At 38.4% G+C, this 14,259-nt stretch overlaps 1 protein-coding gene across 2 annotated transcripts in view; it reads right to left on the reverse strand.

The window, feature by feature from the left end:
- Positions 1 to 1,296: 1,296 nt before the first annotated feature.
- Positions 1,297 to 14,259, reverse strand: part of LOC107563689 (hypoxia-inducible factor 1-alpha-like) — a 30,171-nt gene continuing 17,208 nt past the window's right edge. For both annotated transcript variants that reach the window (XM_016248628.1, XM_016248627.1), the window contains exons 2-15: positions 11,726 to 11,916; positions 9,798 to 9,943; positions 9,632 to 9,716; positions 9,422 to 9,531; positions 8,902 to 9,104; positions 6,127 to 6,233; positions 5,861 to 6,008; positions 5,464 to 5,720; positions 4,252 to 4,466; positions 3,955 to 4,077; positions 3,540 to 3,871; positions 3,234 to 3,324; positions 2,960 to 3,077; positions 1,297 to 2,684 (exon numbers count right to left, since the gene is read on the reverse strand). In XM_016248628.1, coding sequence (XP_016104114.1) covers positions 2,530 to 2,684; positions 2,960 to 3,077; positions 3,234 to 3,324; positions 3,540 to 3,871; positions 3,955 to 4,077; positions 4,252 to 4,466; positions 5,464 to 5,720; positions 5,861 to 6,008; positions 6,127 to 6,233; positions 8,902 to 9,104; positions 9,422 to 9,531; positions 9,632 to 9,716; positions 9,798 to 9,943; positions 11,726 to 11,774 — 2,139 coding nt within the window. In that variant the 5' untranslated portion in view covers positions 11,775 to 11,916 and the 3' untranslated portion in view covers positions 1,297 to 2,529. The remainder of the gene's footprint in view (positions 2,685 to 2,959; positions 3,078 to 3,233; positions 3,325 to 3,539; positions 3,872 to 3,954; positions 4,078 to 4,251; positions 4,467 to 5,463; positions 5,721 to 5,860; positions 6,009 to 6,126; positions 6,234 to 8,901; positions 9,105 to 9,421; positions 9,532 to 9,631; positions 9,717 to 9,797; positions 9,944 to 11,725; positions 11,917 to 14,259) is intronic.

Genomic DNA, 14,259 nt, shown 5'->3' on the forward strand with positions numbered 1-14,259 from the left:
TGCATTTAGCAGACGCTTTTATCCTAAGCGACTTACAGTGCATTGTAAAAAATAATGAAAATAATGAAAGTTCATCATAGAAGTGTTTTGTCACTGTATGTTTGAAATGTAATGTACTCCTGAATAGTGGTCGACCGATATATCGGCCGATATCTGCCATTTTTCATATATTGTCATCAGCCGATAAGGGGGGGGGGGTTGTTTGGATGCCGAAAAAAATCTGAAATTCACTTTTGCGCCATTATCTCCTTGTATTAAAGTTAATCTTGTTCGCATTCTGTATAGTTCATGTCTGATACCACGCGCTAGCGTCATGTGTGCATGAGGAATATAAACACCTCAAGATATAAAGATAAACATGGGTTTATTATAGCCCACTTACAATTTATATGTCAGAGATCATTACAAATAAATTATGAAATGCTAAAACTGAAATTTAAATGAACAAACCTGGCTTGCATTTGCAACCATGTGAAAACAGGGGGTGCTGCAGCCCCCTCAGCACCCATACTTCCCGCGTCCCTGTCTAATACGGATAGAAGTCTATCTAATAATCAGATAGAACTGTTAAACAAAGGAATTAAAATGTATACAAAAAAGTATTATAACGATTGCTTTAATATTATTAAAGGCAAACATTATAATACTTTCTCGTTTGCCGTCAGCATTCCGCAAATACGCATTTATATAATTTAAACAAATCTTTGAATGACTAATGAACATTTTATTTCACAAACCTTGCAGACTTAGTCGAATCTAGTTGAGATCGTGTGAAGTGTGCATGTGACCTGCATGATCGCGTGTTCTGTGACGCTCGTGCGAACTGAATACAGACAGGAGTCGCGCGATCGACCAACTTTAAACTCGTGACTGATTTCAAACTATGCTGTGCTTTATGCATTTGCCCACCGTCATATTCATGTCATTTTCACTGTGTGCTGTATGTAAAATGTGTTAATGTGGTTTTATTTGAAAAAAATATGATTCCCAATGCACACAAACTTCCCAGAATACTGAGTGCCCTGTTGGTTACAGTTACTTCCTTTTTAATTATATTTTTATTAAATATGTATTTATTTGTGAAAAATACTTTGTCTTCTAGAGTATAAGTATGTTTATTTTACACGTTTTTCCATTTTCAAATGATTTAAAATTTCTTAAATATGAATTAAATTAAAATTATATCGGCATCGGCTGTCAAAAAATCCATATCGGTCGACCACTACTCCTGAATAATAATAATAATAATAATAATAAAAAGGTGTCGCGTCAATTGAAACATACATCACAAAATTCTGGTCCACAATTGTCTTTTACTGATTATTCAATAAACAAAACATTTAGTGTTAAGAGAATAAAGGAGAAGACTGGAGAGATAAATGAAGATTACAACAACATAAAAGAAAATGTTTCCTATTGAAAAACAAGATAAAAGGTCATAAAATACTTGCAGGACGTTGTCAACAGGCTGACATTCATCTGAAAGCATAATGAAAACAAATATTGTCTTACTTAACTAAGCATTCATGTTCCAATGACATTATAAATACCTGTAAAACTGGGATAAATGATTTATCAGCTTTGTATGATCTAAAACAGCTCATGAAGCCATGACATCTCACAAGCATGAATTACCTTAAGCATCTACCACGTTGAGAACTAAACAGAAAAAATGACCCCTAAAAATATAAAAATCTATTGCATAATTAAACTATAAATCTGTTTGAACCTCTTTGAGACAAAAACCATCATGAGAACACCATGCTGTGATGATTATGAATTCCCTTTTTTGCACATTCTCTATCATTACTTTAAATGGCTCTTTTGCAATTCATCTGTACGGTTCAAGAGAAAACAAGTGATGTAAGCAAATACCAATGCAATGAAAGCAACACTCACAAACATCCAACAGCGTTTAACCATTGAGCCTATGACTGCACACACACAGAACTCTCACATAACCGCTACACAACAAAACTCTGAAGAGAGAAAAAATAAATTGTTCAATCTTTCATTAAAATTACATATTCATAAAAATGGTTTCATATATTGCATGGACTGCTGGTATTTTATCTTAAGAAAATAGATTGTGCGACTGTAGCTACAATACACACGCTTTGGGAAAGGGGATAAAACACAACAGGGGTTTTTTTTAGGTGAAAGTAGGGAATCCAGAGGGAGTGTGGGAGATTGCACGTATCAGCATCTGTGCGTCAGTGTGCATTTAACATTAAGGCTCTTAACTCTCATCTGGTTGCTGCCACTGTTAAGTTATATTACACTCCTCTGTCTCAAGGCCCTCTACACACTGGGATGGATGGACTCCCTCTGGGCTCCTCTTCGCATCACTGGCAGAATCAATGGAAGGTGCAGGTCATCTAGTACATTTGTAAAACACTGGGGTTTATAGAGGGCTTGATATTAGGGCTTGGAATAAAAAGAGAAAAAGTGGAGGCTGATTTCAGGGATCCAGGGGGCAGTGGGCAGAGAGGGGGATGCAGTGTCCGGAATTGCTAAACACAGCAAAGCTCAGTTGACTTGGTCCAGAGCACGCAGGAGCTCCTCTCCCTGCAGCAGATGATGGCGGTCCTGCACGGGAGCGTTGACTTCGCAGTCATAACGTGTTAGCTGAGGCAGCCCGCTGCTGCCCTCTGAAGAACTGCACAACAGGCGACTGGCCACATCTGCAGAATCAGAAGGGAAAAGAGATGAGCGGAGTTGTATATACATGCTAAGATAGAACTCTAAAAAAAATGTCAAGTGGTATTACCATCAAGTAAAAAGTACTAAATTATTTCAGTGCGAACTGAATACACCGTTGATACCAATTTTGTTAGTATTTTAATATAAAGCTGCTTCACTTCTATGAAGCTTTAATTTAAAAAAATTATTTTATTAGCAGAGCGTATTTAAAAATTCATAAAATACATGGCAGAGTTTTGATGGTCTCATTACTCACCAGAGGGCAGTATGAGAATGGTTTTATTTCCTCCGAGCACACTCGATCCTTTAACCTCTAAAACCTTTGCCCTCTTTCCAGGCTCTACAGCACTGTTCACACTCTGAAGCAAAGCACCCTGCAGGAAATAGGAGAGGGGGTTACATGGAAAACATTTTCAAGAATCATTTCACAATGTTTCACGTAAGTTTTTTCTTCTTCGATTTAGGAATTTATTCGGGAAGTGTTTTCATCATAGTTTATTAATTTTTACTTAATCTATTTTCATACTGACCAGTCCAACAGCCTCACAAAGTGATGTCACTTCCTCCAACTTCCTCTTACGTTGGGCATTCTGGATGGCTAACATCTTTGGAGACAGCTCTCTGGGAAATTGGAGCAACAAATACAAAATCTGATAATTTACAAGTAGGGACATATAAATTAAGTCCCAATCCGAGCTCTAGGCTCATGATAGAACCATTTTTGGCTTGGCTTTAATCTACTTGCAGTTTAATACAGATCAGCCATCCGATCCCTCTACTAAAGAATTGATCTGACTGAGATTGCCAGCAGGAAGTCATGCCAGTGAGAGCTCTACCTGTTGTTGAGCTGATTGCTGCTCTGTGGGGCGGGGGACCGAGCAGGGGAAACATCCCGACTGCCACTGAAGGGTGAGACAGGGGCACTGCACACCTCCTGTAGCAGGTGCAGCGGTGAAGGGGCCTGTGATGATGGCCCCTGCTTCACTACGCTGCTGGAGGAAGAGACTGGAGACGCAGGGGAGGGTAAGGGCTGGAACAGGGAGCTCATGGCTGACACAGAGTGAGGGCCAGAGGGGAGCGGATCCAGCGGAGAGGGGATACGCAGCTGGAAGTCATCATCCATTGGGATGTACGGAGCCAGCATCTCTAGGTCGAGATCCTCCATGGCCTAGAAGTCACAGAAATATGTCTTGTGAAATTCATGCAACGCAATACTGACCACAGAGAGAGATATTTCAGATAAAGGGTTACCTGGGAGCTAAAAGGGGTCTTTGCCTCGGTATCAATAGCAAACAGTTTCTCAACCAGGTCCAGTTTGAATTCAGAACTGATGTCTGAGTCTACTTGGAAACAGTAATCCATGGGGCTGTTGGGCTAAGAGAGAAAAAAACAAAACACACACACACACACACACACACACACACACACTTGAACTATTGTCTTTGAGACACACAGGATCTCATTAACCATTAAAAAGGAGCTGAATATGAATAGCAGCTAAAAAAAAACATTTAAAAAACCAAAAGCAACCATTTAATGAGTATTTACCCCAGAGGAGCACAGTCCAGATGTGGAAGGTGTGTTTGTGGAGTCTGAGGCAGAGCTGAAAGTGAAGACCTCCACTCCGGTCTCTAGTTTGTTCAGAACTGGGGTGGAGTCAATGGGTGTCAGAGGAGACAGACTGATGGGCAGCTTCTCGCTGCTGGAGGGCAGCATGACATCATTGTAGAGGGGCACCTCCTTCAGCAGCTGCATGTCAGAATCTGGAGGAAATTAAATACTGTTAAATTATTATTGGTAGCACACCAAGAAATTGTGTGTATATTTATCATTTATTTCAGAAACTAAGATTATGAATCCATATTTCTCATATAACAGTCTCGGAGGATTAGTGAATGCCTTGAATATGTTTTCAGTCTTTATAAGATTATAAAGTTGCCGAGGGATTGCATTATATATATTAAGGTACACTCCAAAGTTTTGGGGCCAGTAAGAATTTATTTTTTGGGGGGTGGGGTAGAACAATTTAATACTTTTATTCAGCAAGGATGTATTAAATTGATTAAAAGTTACAGTTAAGACTTTTACATCGTTACTAAAGATTTCTATTTCTAATAAATGCTGTTTGTCTGAACTTACTACTCAAAGAATCCTAAATTAAATAATGTGACACTGAAGACTGGATTAACAGCTGCTGAAAATTCAGCTTTGCTATCATAGGAATACATTTTTATTATTTTTTAAATATTAAAATAGGAAACAAGTCATTTTAAAATATTTCACAACATTACTGGTTTTACTGTTTTCTGAATAAATAAATGTAGCCTTGGTGAGCATAAGATACTTTTTTTTTGGATAAACATTACAAAAATCTTACCAACCCCAAACTTTTCAACAGAAGTGTATGAGCTGTCAGTCGCTAGTAGACGTTCTTCTTCAACTTCTGGTTGCCTTACAATACTGGTGGGCTGCACAACGAGCCACAGCTATTGAACTTCCCTGCTGTTAAAAATGTCACTTTATTTGGACAATTACACTTTTTTGCCACTAAAAATTAACACTGTGGAGGGGAAGCATTCATGTAAGTTGCAGGAATATCATCTATGATTAAACAAGATGAGAATAATGAGAAGGAGAATATATGCTCTTTGCACATGCCACCTCTGACTATCAGCTCTCACTGAAAACATCTGCTGCAAATCAAAGTGAGCAAAGCTTAATATGTTCCATTTAAACATGTAACCATCCTTCAGGAAGCACCTGAGTTGTTGAAGTCCAGAGAAATTATGGTGTCTCCTGCAGCAGGCGCCAACACAGTAAGAGCCTCAGGCTCCTCTTTCAGCTTCTCATAAAGATCAGAGCTCTCCACGGGACACTTGAGGCTTTCTGGCTTGAAGAGTTTGAGTATGTCCACCTCAGAGGCTTCATCTTCCATCTCCTGGTTCTCTTTCTCCTCGGCCTCGGGCTCTGTCACAGTCTGCTGCAAGGACAGGACAACATCCCCCTCCACAATGCCACTGGACGGGACAGAATGGTAAAGTTGAATTATGATCAGACACATTTGTATACACACTAAATACAGCAAAGTACTTTTCACAATATTTTGCTTCTATAAAACCACTGGTCCACTAAAGATGTGACAAAACTGGATTTGTACCTGAGAACGTAGTTGACGCACACAATGCACTGCGGCTGAGAATTCTTGGGGTTGTAGATAACGGTGGCCTGAGTCTCCACCCACACAAAACCACCTTTCCTGGCCAGCATGCGGTACTGGCCTGTGGTGGCCTGGCCCTTGGCGAACACTGGGAAAAACAACACTCTCCAATCAGAAGTATTCCACAAGACATCTTTTGTAACAGTTTTGCACGTTAAAGTGAAACCTCTATCATGATCAGGTATGCATTCTGTCCAGGCACTCACAGTTGTGATGTGTCTTGGTGAGGTGATCTGAATCCAGGGCATGATAGTATTCGTACACAGACCTGTTCAGAAGATCATCCGGCTCATATCCCATCAGCTCTGTGATCCTTCGGGAAAGAGTGAGTGAGAGGATTTAGTATGCAATTATAGCTACATGCTGAAACAACTGCCACTTCAACGTGATCTGGATAGGAGACGTCTAATACAGGGGTCTCAATCTTCTTTGTTCTGTAACCCATTTTTAGTTCTCGCAACACCATGCATTTGGTCTTAAGTGTGAACAAGAATGCTGATTTCTGTGTATTCACTGTTTGTGGCCAAAGAATTTATGGCAGCTGGGCCTTTGCATTGAGTTCACCTCTGCGTCTAGATCACATGTGTGTGTGTAATGTAGTATTAAGTGCAAGAGAAACAGTGTAATTCACAAATATGTCTAATCTACAGCTGTAACAATTTTGCTCAAAAACAGTAGGGATGCACCGATATGAAAATTTTGGCCGATACCGATAACCGATTATTCTTTATTTTTGAAAGCCGATAACCGATATGTTGGCCGATAAATCTATATCCAAATTGTTATATACTTTCTGAGAGCCTGATTACAAAAAAGGTCTCATCATTAAAAGCCACATCCCAAACACTTCAACATAAGCAGCCTAGTTTGAACGGTGTACGTTTTAAAAATATTTTTACTCTCCCATTACCAAATTTAGTCATAAAAAAGCCTTACAAATAAATAAAATTATGCATAAATAATGCAAACAAGTCACTGGACATCATTACACATGTAAAGAATCAAAATGAATGCGCCACAGATCAATAAAACAGAATAGCCTCTGCACGGACAATAATTAAATGATTTTAATTACTAAACCATATTGTTGATGAAAATAATAAGAGAAAAATACAAGTGGTTGTTGTTATTAATAATATATCAATGATTTTGAAAAAGTAACAAATTAATACCACTGTTTTAAATAGCAGCCATTGAGCTGCAGCTCAAGCTGAAGCTGAAGAGCTGAATGAACACGGTAAACTGAAGCGTTTTGCTGGCAGCTTATTTAACTCAAGGAAATGCATCCTGAGATTAATATTAATACAACATAAACATAATATTACAACTTATATATGTACAAAATGACGCAGTTATTGCATGCTATAGTCAGAATGTGTGATCCTGTTGTGGATGCGCTCTTCCCATAACAACGCGCTGAAACACGGCAACTAAACCCAAAGAATTCACAACGTTTTATTATAATAATGTTCTCATTAGAATGTTATATACATGACATTCCCAATCATAGTTATTAATGTTGTGCACTGCTGTTTGGGCTGCGTGTGCTGAGCTAAAGATGATCACCGGTAAACTGAAGCGCTCTTTTTAACTTAACCAAACGCATTCTATATGAGATAAATCAGATATACATCAAATAAACACAATATTACAATGTACAATTGCACAAAAGGCTGCAAACGAACAGCGCGCATCTGAAGTGTCTCTGAAGGAAATAATGCATTATTTATCGGCTTTAAGATATCGGCCAAATTTTCTTATCAGGCCGATACCGATAACAGAAAAAATGAGCCGATATGGGCCGATACCGATATGGTGGCCGATATATCGTGCATCCCTAAAAAACAGTGTTTTGAACACTAAAAATATTTAGTATTATTCATATACTACGATTGTATTTATTAAAATTTTGAATATTTGTAACTTATTTTTATATTTTCAGTGTTAAATTTAATTTTAGTTTAAGGTTTTAGTAATTGTGTTGTCTGCTTTTGCCATTTTAATTCGTTTTTGTTTTTTATATCATTAATAACGATTACTATATAGCTTTCAATTGTGTTTATTTCGGTTTTATTTTTGTTTTGCAGTTTATAGGTGAGCTCAGGGATAGTAACTAGTTATTATAGTATGTAGATACTACATACACGTACAACAGAAAAGAAAAAAAAATTAAAATATCTCCAACAACCATATCTGCATCTCTAGTGATGCCGAAACTGAGGCCCTGTTACTCTTTCAGCAAAGCAATAGAAGAAAAAAAAAAATAATAATAATAATAATACTACCGGTTTATAATAATAATACTTACTTCTGCCACAAGGTGGTGTTAATAACATTTGTAAAAGTACAGAACACAGACTATTGTGCTTTGGCCTACTAGACTTGTTCTGCAGAACTGCTTTTATTCAAAGAGATGTCAACAACTGGTAGGCACACACAGTAATCATTGCTAGGCATAGATACCCATCAAGGCAAACCCAAATACATAAAAAACTAAAGAAAAAAAAAAATGGGGAAATAAAGTGGGGCAGGCCAAACCAGTTACACTTCAACAAAACAAAAAGAAAGAAAAGGAGCTCTGCACCAATCTGTCTACATAATCCGGGGGAAATATTTTTTTTTCTGTTTGATGTATCCATGCTATTTTTTTTTACATAAGAGCAGGAATGGCCATTTGTAATTTTAATGTGCAAGGCTTCCGATTTCATTCGCTTTATTTTTATTTTTCAGTTATTTTTTTAATTTCAAGTCTTGTTATGCTGCAAACTTGTATATTTTGTTATTTTAATCTATTATGATAATCATAAACGCACTGGTTTGTAGCACAAATAGTTTTACCATTTACTGCACTTTGTTTTATAACCTTTTAGTTATTTACCTATAGTGGTTAATAAATCGGAAGTCTTGCACATCACAGGAAATAGCTTTCTTGCACTTTGCAAAATAAGGTGAATATGAGGCCATCACATCTTCCTGCTAACCTTTCATCACAGTACGAGAACTTCATGTCCAGAGTGTGGCGACTAAGAAAGGTCTTGCTGTCCAGAGGCACCTCGATATTCGAGGGATGAGGAATGGGCTCACAGATGAGCACAAGGTAGGTCAGAGGAGGCTCTTTAAAGCCAGAGTCTCCCGAACCCTCACCGCGCTCCTGCACACGGACATGACCAGCGCAGTGAAGAACCTGCATCAGAAGAGAGAAGGGCGAAACTTCTGTTCAAAGTCTTATAGCAGATGTGTCATAAATAACTACTATAAGGATGCTCTGTGCACAATAAGACTCAAGCCAGTTTTTCTTTCCTTCTTCCTTGTTAAATTTCCTGTATGCTTTCAATGTCACCAAAATGAATGAACCATTTAAAATCAGCAAATCAGGGTAAGGCAATCTTATCCTTTTAAAACAAAAATATACCAGGAAAAAGTAATGCTAAGGGGAAACTATATACCAACAGATTAGTGATAGTCTGAGAAAACTTTGTTAGCATTCAGACAGCATCTCACCTTCCACGTAGCAGACTTGGTATTGACAGTCCGCCCTCTGCTAGTGAGTGTGCACTTCATACGCAGGAAGAAGCTGCGCTCTGTATTTTGTTCCTTGGTCTTTTTGGATCCTAAACATGGACAAAAAATTAATGCAGTTAATGCATTTACTATTTATGGCTGGTGTATATTTCTGCGGGAAAATGTTGCAGTGTAGCATGTGTGACTTACCGGTCTTATGGACCAGCATCTCTCTCAGCTCCTCATGGTCACATGGGTGTGAAAATTCAAAGATGCTGTGACCAGTCAGATCAAACTGAAAGAAAAGACGGCAGAGAAAGTTAGCTACAACTTAAGCCTTAAAGCTAAACAGCAAAGAATAAAAACATTTAGCTACCTGTGTGAGGCCCATGCTCTTGCTGACATTCTCAGAGAGATAAACCATGTCTCCATCTTCAGACAGGACCATGAGGAAACCCTCCAGGGCCTTCAGATAAAAGCTGTTCAGCTGACACTCCATTTCATTCTCCTTCTCTTCATCATCTGCAAAGCCAAACATCATTCAGCAATCTAATAAGCGTATGGTCACAGCAGCACATTAAGCTTCCTACACACTGTCAGAAAATATAGTATCTTGACAGTTACAACAGTTTGTCACTAGGCCAGTACTCTCAAAGGGTACATTTTAGTACCTAAAAAATAAATAGTAGTAGTATTATGCACCCTTGAAGGGAAGATAAAGTCCATATTAGTACTTGTTATAAACGCAGGGAAAGAAAGATTTACTTTTGTTGACAAAACCGGGTTTATAAGTGCTTCTCACTGCAAGTTCGGGAAAATGTGTTCTCAAATGCATGTTATAAACATCCCAAAGTCAGAGCAGATGCAGAGATGAGTTTGTGTGGAACAGCACTTACTGCAAACAGGGCTGTTTCAAGACACTGAAAACACTGGATTATGAGCTGCTTGAGTGTAAATGAACATTTATTTAATTAAATCACAGCTTTTGCAATTTGATAATCATACTAAGCCATATTGCAATTTCAGTTAATCATGCAGCCCTAGAACATACTAGTATCTAAAAGGTACATATTAGTACTAATATGCACTCTTTGATAGGGTTGGGTATTGAAAATCGATTCCAATTCCAGAATTGGATATTTTTTGTAAAATGAGCATTTTGATACCGCCTATCGATTCCTGTGCGCGCATCTTTTCTTTTTTTCCATCTGTGAGGACCCCGACTCTGCCAGGACCTTCCTCACTATTCTAAGCGCTCCAGTGGTTGGCTACACTTGCAATCAGCAAGTAACTGTTAAGTATAATATTTGTGATAAACTAACATGTTGCAAGAGAAGTGTCACCACCAACATGACAAAGCACTTTTAATTAAACATCGTTAAGGATCTCGAACACGATTCAAACGCCAACGTGATCTTTCCTAAATGACGATTCAGCTGTTAAACCTTTGTGTGCGATCAACTTTCTGTTCGTCCCTGTGTGATTTGAACATTAAAAACTGCGTTCGCGCTGCCGCTGACCTGAAGAAAGCAGTTGTCATGTATATGTATGAAACGGCTTCACAAAGAGTCTTTTCAACCACACAGTATCATTATTTCTGTTACAATCACTCAAATAAATCACAGAAGTACAGGGATAAAAGTTTATAGTTTGGATATAAACACTGTGTACTGTACGGTATAGACTAAAATAAAGTACATCACCTTTTGAAAGCAATTTGAAGTTTCAAATAAAGATTTAACGATTATGTCGTTACGCCAGTAAGTGGCGAAAAGGAGCTGTTAAAAATGTATGTCTTTGAATCATTCATTCAAGAGATTCATTCAAAAACACCGATTCATCCATTAATGAAACAAGTAAATCTTAAGTGAGTCATTGAATCATTCATTCATAAATTACATGTTATTTATGAATTAAAAATTTTGCACACAAACAGCTCTTAATCAAGTCCAGTTTTTATGTAGCCTGCTCATTTTTGTTCATGGTATTCGGTTGCAACTAAATGTTTTGCAAGAAGAGAGAATATATATGTTTGAATTCTTTTTTTTTAATATATATATATATATAAATAAACTACATCGGAATCGAAACTGGGAATCGATAAGAATCGGAATTGATAAAATTCACACGATACCCAACCCTACTATTTGAGGATTCTGCCCCAGTGACAGTGCAGATTGCACGTTTTTTCCTGTTCATCAGCTCAGCGTTTACAATATTTGTTTACAATGTTTTGATTCCCTTTTGCATGTGGTGTAACTATTTTGCGTATGTAGATGAAAATATTCAAATGAGCATACTGACCAGAGCTCAGTAGCTTCCTCATGCGCAGGTAGCTGATGGCCAGCCTCATGATGGAGGCTTTGTCCAGGTGGGAGGTGACATTGTGTGGCAGGGGGAGCTGGTGTGCTAACTCGTAGAACACCTCGGACTCCTTTCCCCTGCGAGATCGTGCCGCATCCCTGGACTTCTCCTTCCTGCGCTCCGAGCTCACCCTGAAAAGATAAGGAAGGACAGTGTGGTGTTAGTTTTGCTCAGTGTTTGTGACGAGAGACCTCCTGCGCTAGTGCTTGAAGGCAGCAGCAAGGTCAACTTATTTTAAATTTCTCATTTTCATGGCATCAGAACTTGCAACATCAGAGGCCAGAAAGATCGTTTCAATGTGACTGGCTGGTGAAAGGAGTGTGGACACACTGTGACAGACACAGTTACAATCCTTGGAAGCCAGCCAACAGTGATAAATGTTGTCGTGTCAGACAGTTTTCAGTTTTCCCAACATAATCTTTTCGGTGCACTACAAGGACATTTTACACACAAACAAGCCATAAAGTAACTGGTCTTACAAACAAGCAAGGTCAAGATCTGGACAATAAATAGCTCTTGGCCAGAAAATAACCTCTTTCCTGACAAACAAGTCATCACGAAAAAGCTTTTTGCTAAAATGAGTCTCTCTCATCATGATTTCTAAAGAAGCATGTCTATTACCTTGGGACTTCTGCCTATTCTATCACTGCCAAGACAGACTCCCACATATTTAACAAATGTTTCAGTTCATTGCAAGAATGGAAAGCTCTGAAAACAAGCAAAGCTACTGGCAACAAAGAGCAACGATGTAATGCACACTATTTAACAAAAGCCGCTATCTTCAAGTGTTCATTCACGGTTTACCGATGTAGAAAACTGTTCATCGTTAACAAAAGCTGACACATAAGGCAAATGGATTAAAAACCCTGATAAACTTGTCTTTTCTTAATTGTAGGATTTCACAGAAAATCTCTCTTGAAGTGGCTTTAAGCAGAAAGTTAAAAACCTCAGATATCCTCAGAAGCTAACTCAACAAAACTCCACGTCTTTTATCTGTTTATCAGGTCAGCTGACAAAAGAGGTTAAGCCTCAAACAAGCTTGAAATCAGATACGGAAACATCAAGGAACTTGATTTAGCCAACGTTTGCAATAACAGCACAAACACGTCAATGTCTGAAAAACCGGAGACCGTGTGGAGTGAGTCAATGGTGTTCTTCTGTTTAATTCGCCCAGAAGCATTTGAGAATTAAAGTTGCACTGGACAGTAACATTGCAACAATATAAAAAATTCCTAATGCATTGTGAGCAGCCGGAGGTAGAGGTCTTCACGGGTCCACTTGGATCCGAAAACCCAAGGCTCTGGTAATTTAAAATAAATGTGCTTTTTTTTCCAAATGGACCCGATAAGACCTGAATTCTTTTAAACTATCCCGGATGTGTACTTGCACGTTTGCGTTAAGTGAGGAACGCACATAGAAAAGGAGAATACGTTTGTAACCTCGCCAACAGAAATCCATCTTATAGATTTGAGATCCATCAGGAAAATCCACTCGCGTCATTACGCTGCGTATTCATGCAGGGCTTTTCTTTTTTGTGTGCAGAAGCCTTTCGCCGGAGATTAGGTTGCAGACAACACTAGCGAAGCCATGAATTATGCTATGATCATTAGTTATGCTTTAGATTAGCCATGAAAAGCTATCGATTTAATTTATCATCAAACTATCACGTTTATTTTTCAAATCCACTGGTCACAACCGAAAGCCGAACTCAGAAATAACTTGTATCCATCAGGCAGGCAATAATATAAAGTAATACAATTAAATAAATGTTAAACAAATGAAAGTAATGGAGAAGTGGCCAAATCAGTCAGCAGGACACCGGGATTTTCCTGACTGACTCCGGGGCTGCAGGCTGTGCACAGTCAATGCGGTTTACGTTCGGGTCCAGTCGGGTTCGAAAATAAATGCAGTCGGGTCGGACTCAGGTCTAATTTAATCGGGTCTGTCTCGGGTTGGGTTTTTCTTATTTAAAAAAATTATTTATGCACGTCGGGTTCGGGCAAGAAATGATTCGGGTCGGGTACAGATTTTAGGACCCGAGAAGACCTCTAGCCGGAGGTCAAGATCCGTCAGAGCTTCATTGTAGTGTTAGTTCATCTGCATGTATTATCATCAACAGAAACAAAATAACTCCTTTTCATTTTCTATCATAAGCCATTAACAGTGATTTATTTGGCCAAGCAACACATTAAACTGCCTGAACACCACTCGTCACAAACCACTGCTACAGTTAACAACTCGAAATATAATGCTTTCACTGCGTAGAAACTTCAATTTTCTCAAAGTTAAAACTGACATTTTTCTGGCATGCATAAAACTATAATGTCATCTGGTTGATACTGCATTTCTCTTTTCTTTATTTATATATGAGGCCTTGAGGTAATATAAAGTTATAAAAAGTAGTCAGATTGTTCCTTTTATATCATGCTAGATTGATTACAATATTGCAATAAAATTAGGGCTGTGCGATTAAT

Source organism: Sinocyclocheilus grahami, unplaced genomic scaffold, assembly GCF_001515645.1.
Source record: "Sinocyclocheilus grahami isolate Dianchi unplaced genomic scaffold, SAMN03320097.WGS_v1.1 scaffold886.1, whole genome shotgun sequence".
NCBI classification, from domain to species: domain Eukaryota; kingdom Metazoa; phylum Chordata; class Actinopteri; order Cypriniformes; family Cyprinidae; genus Sinocyclocheilus; species Sinocyclocheilus grahami.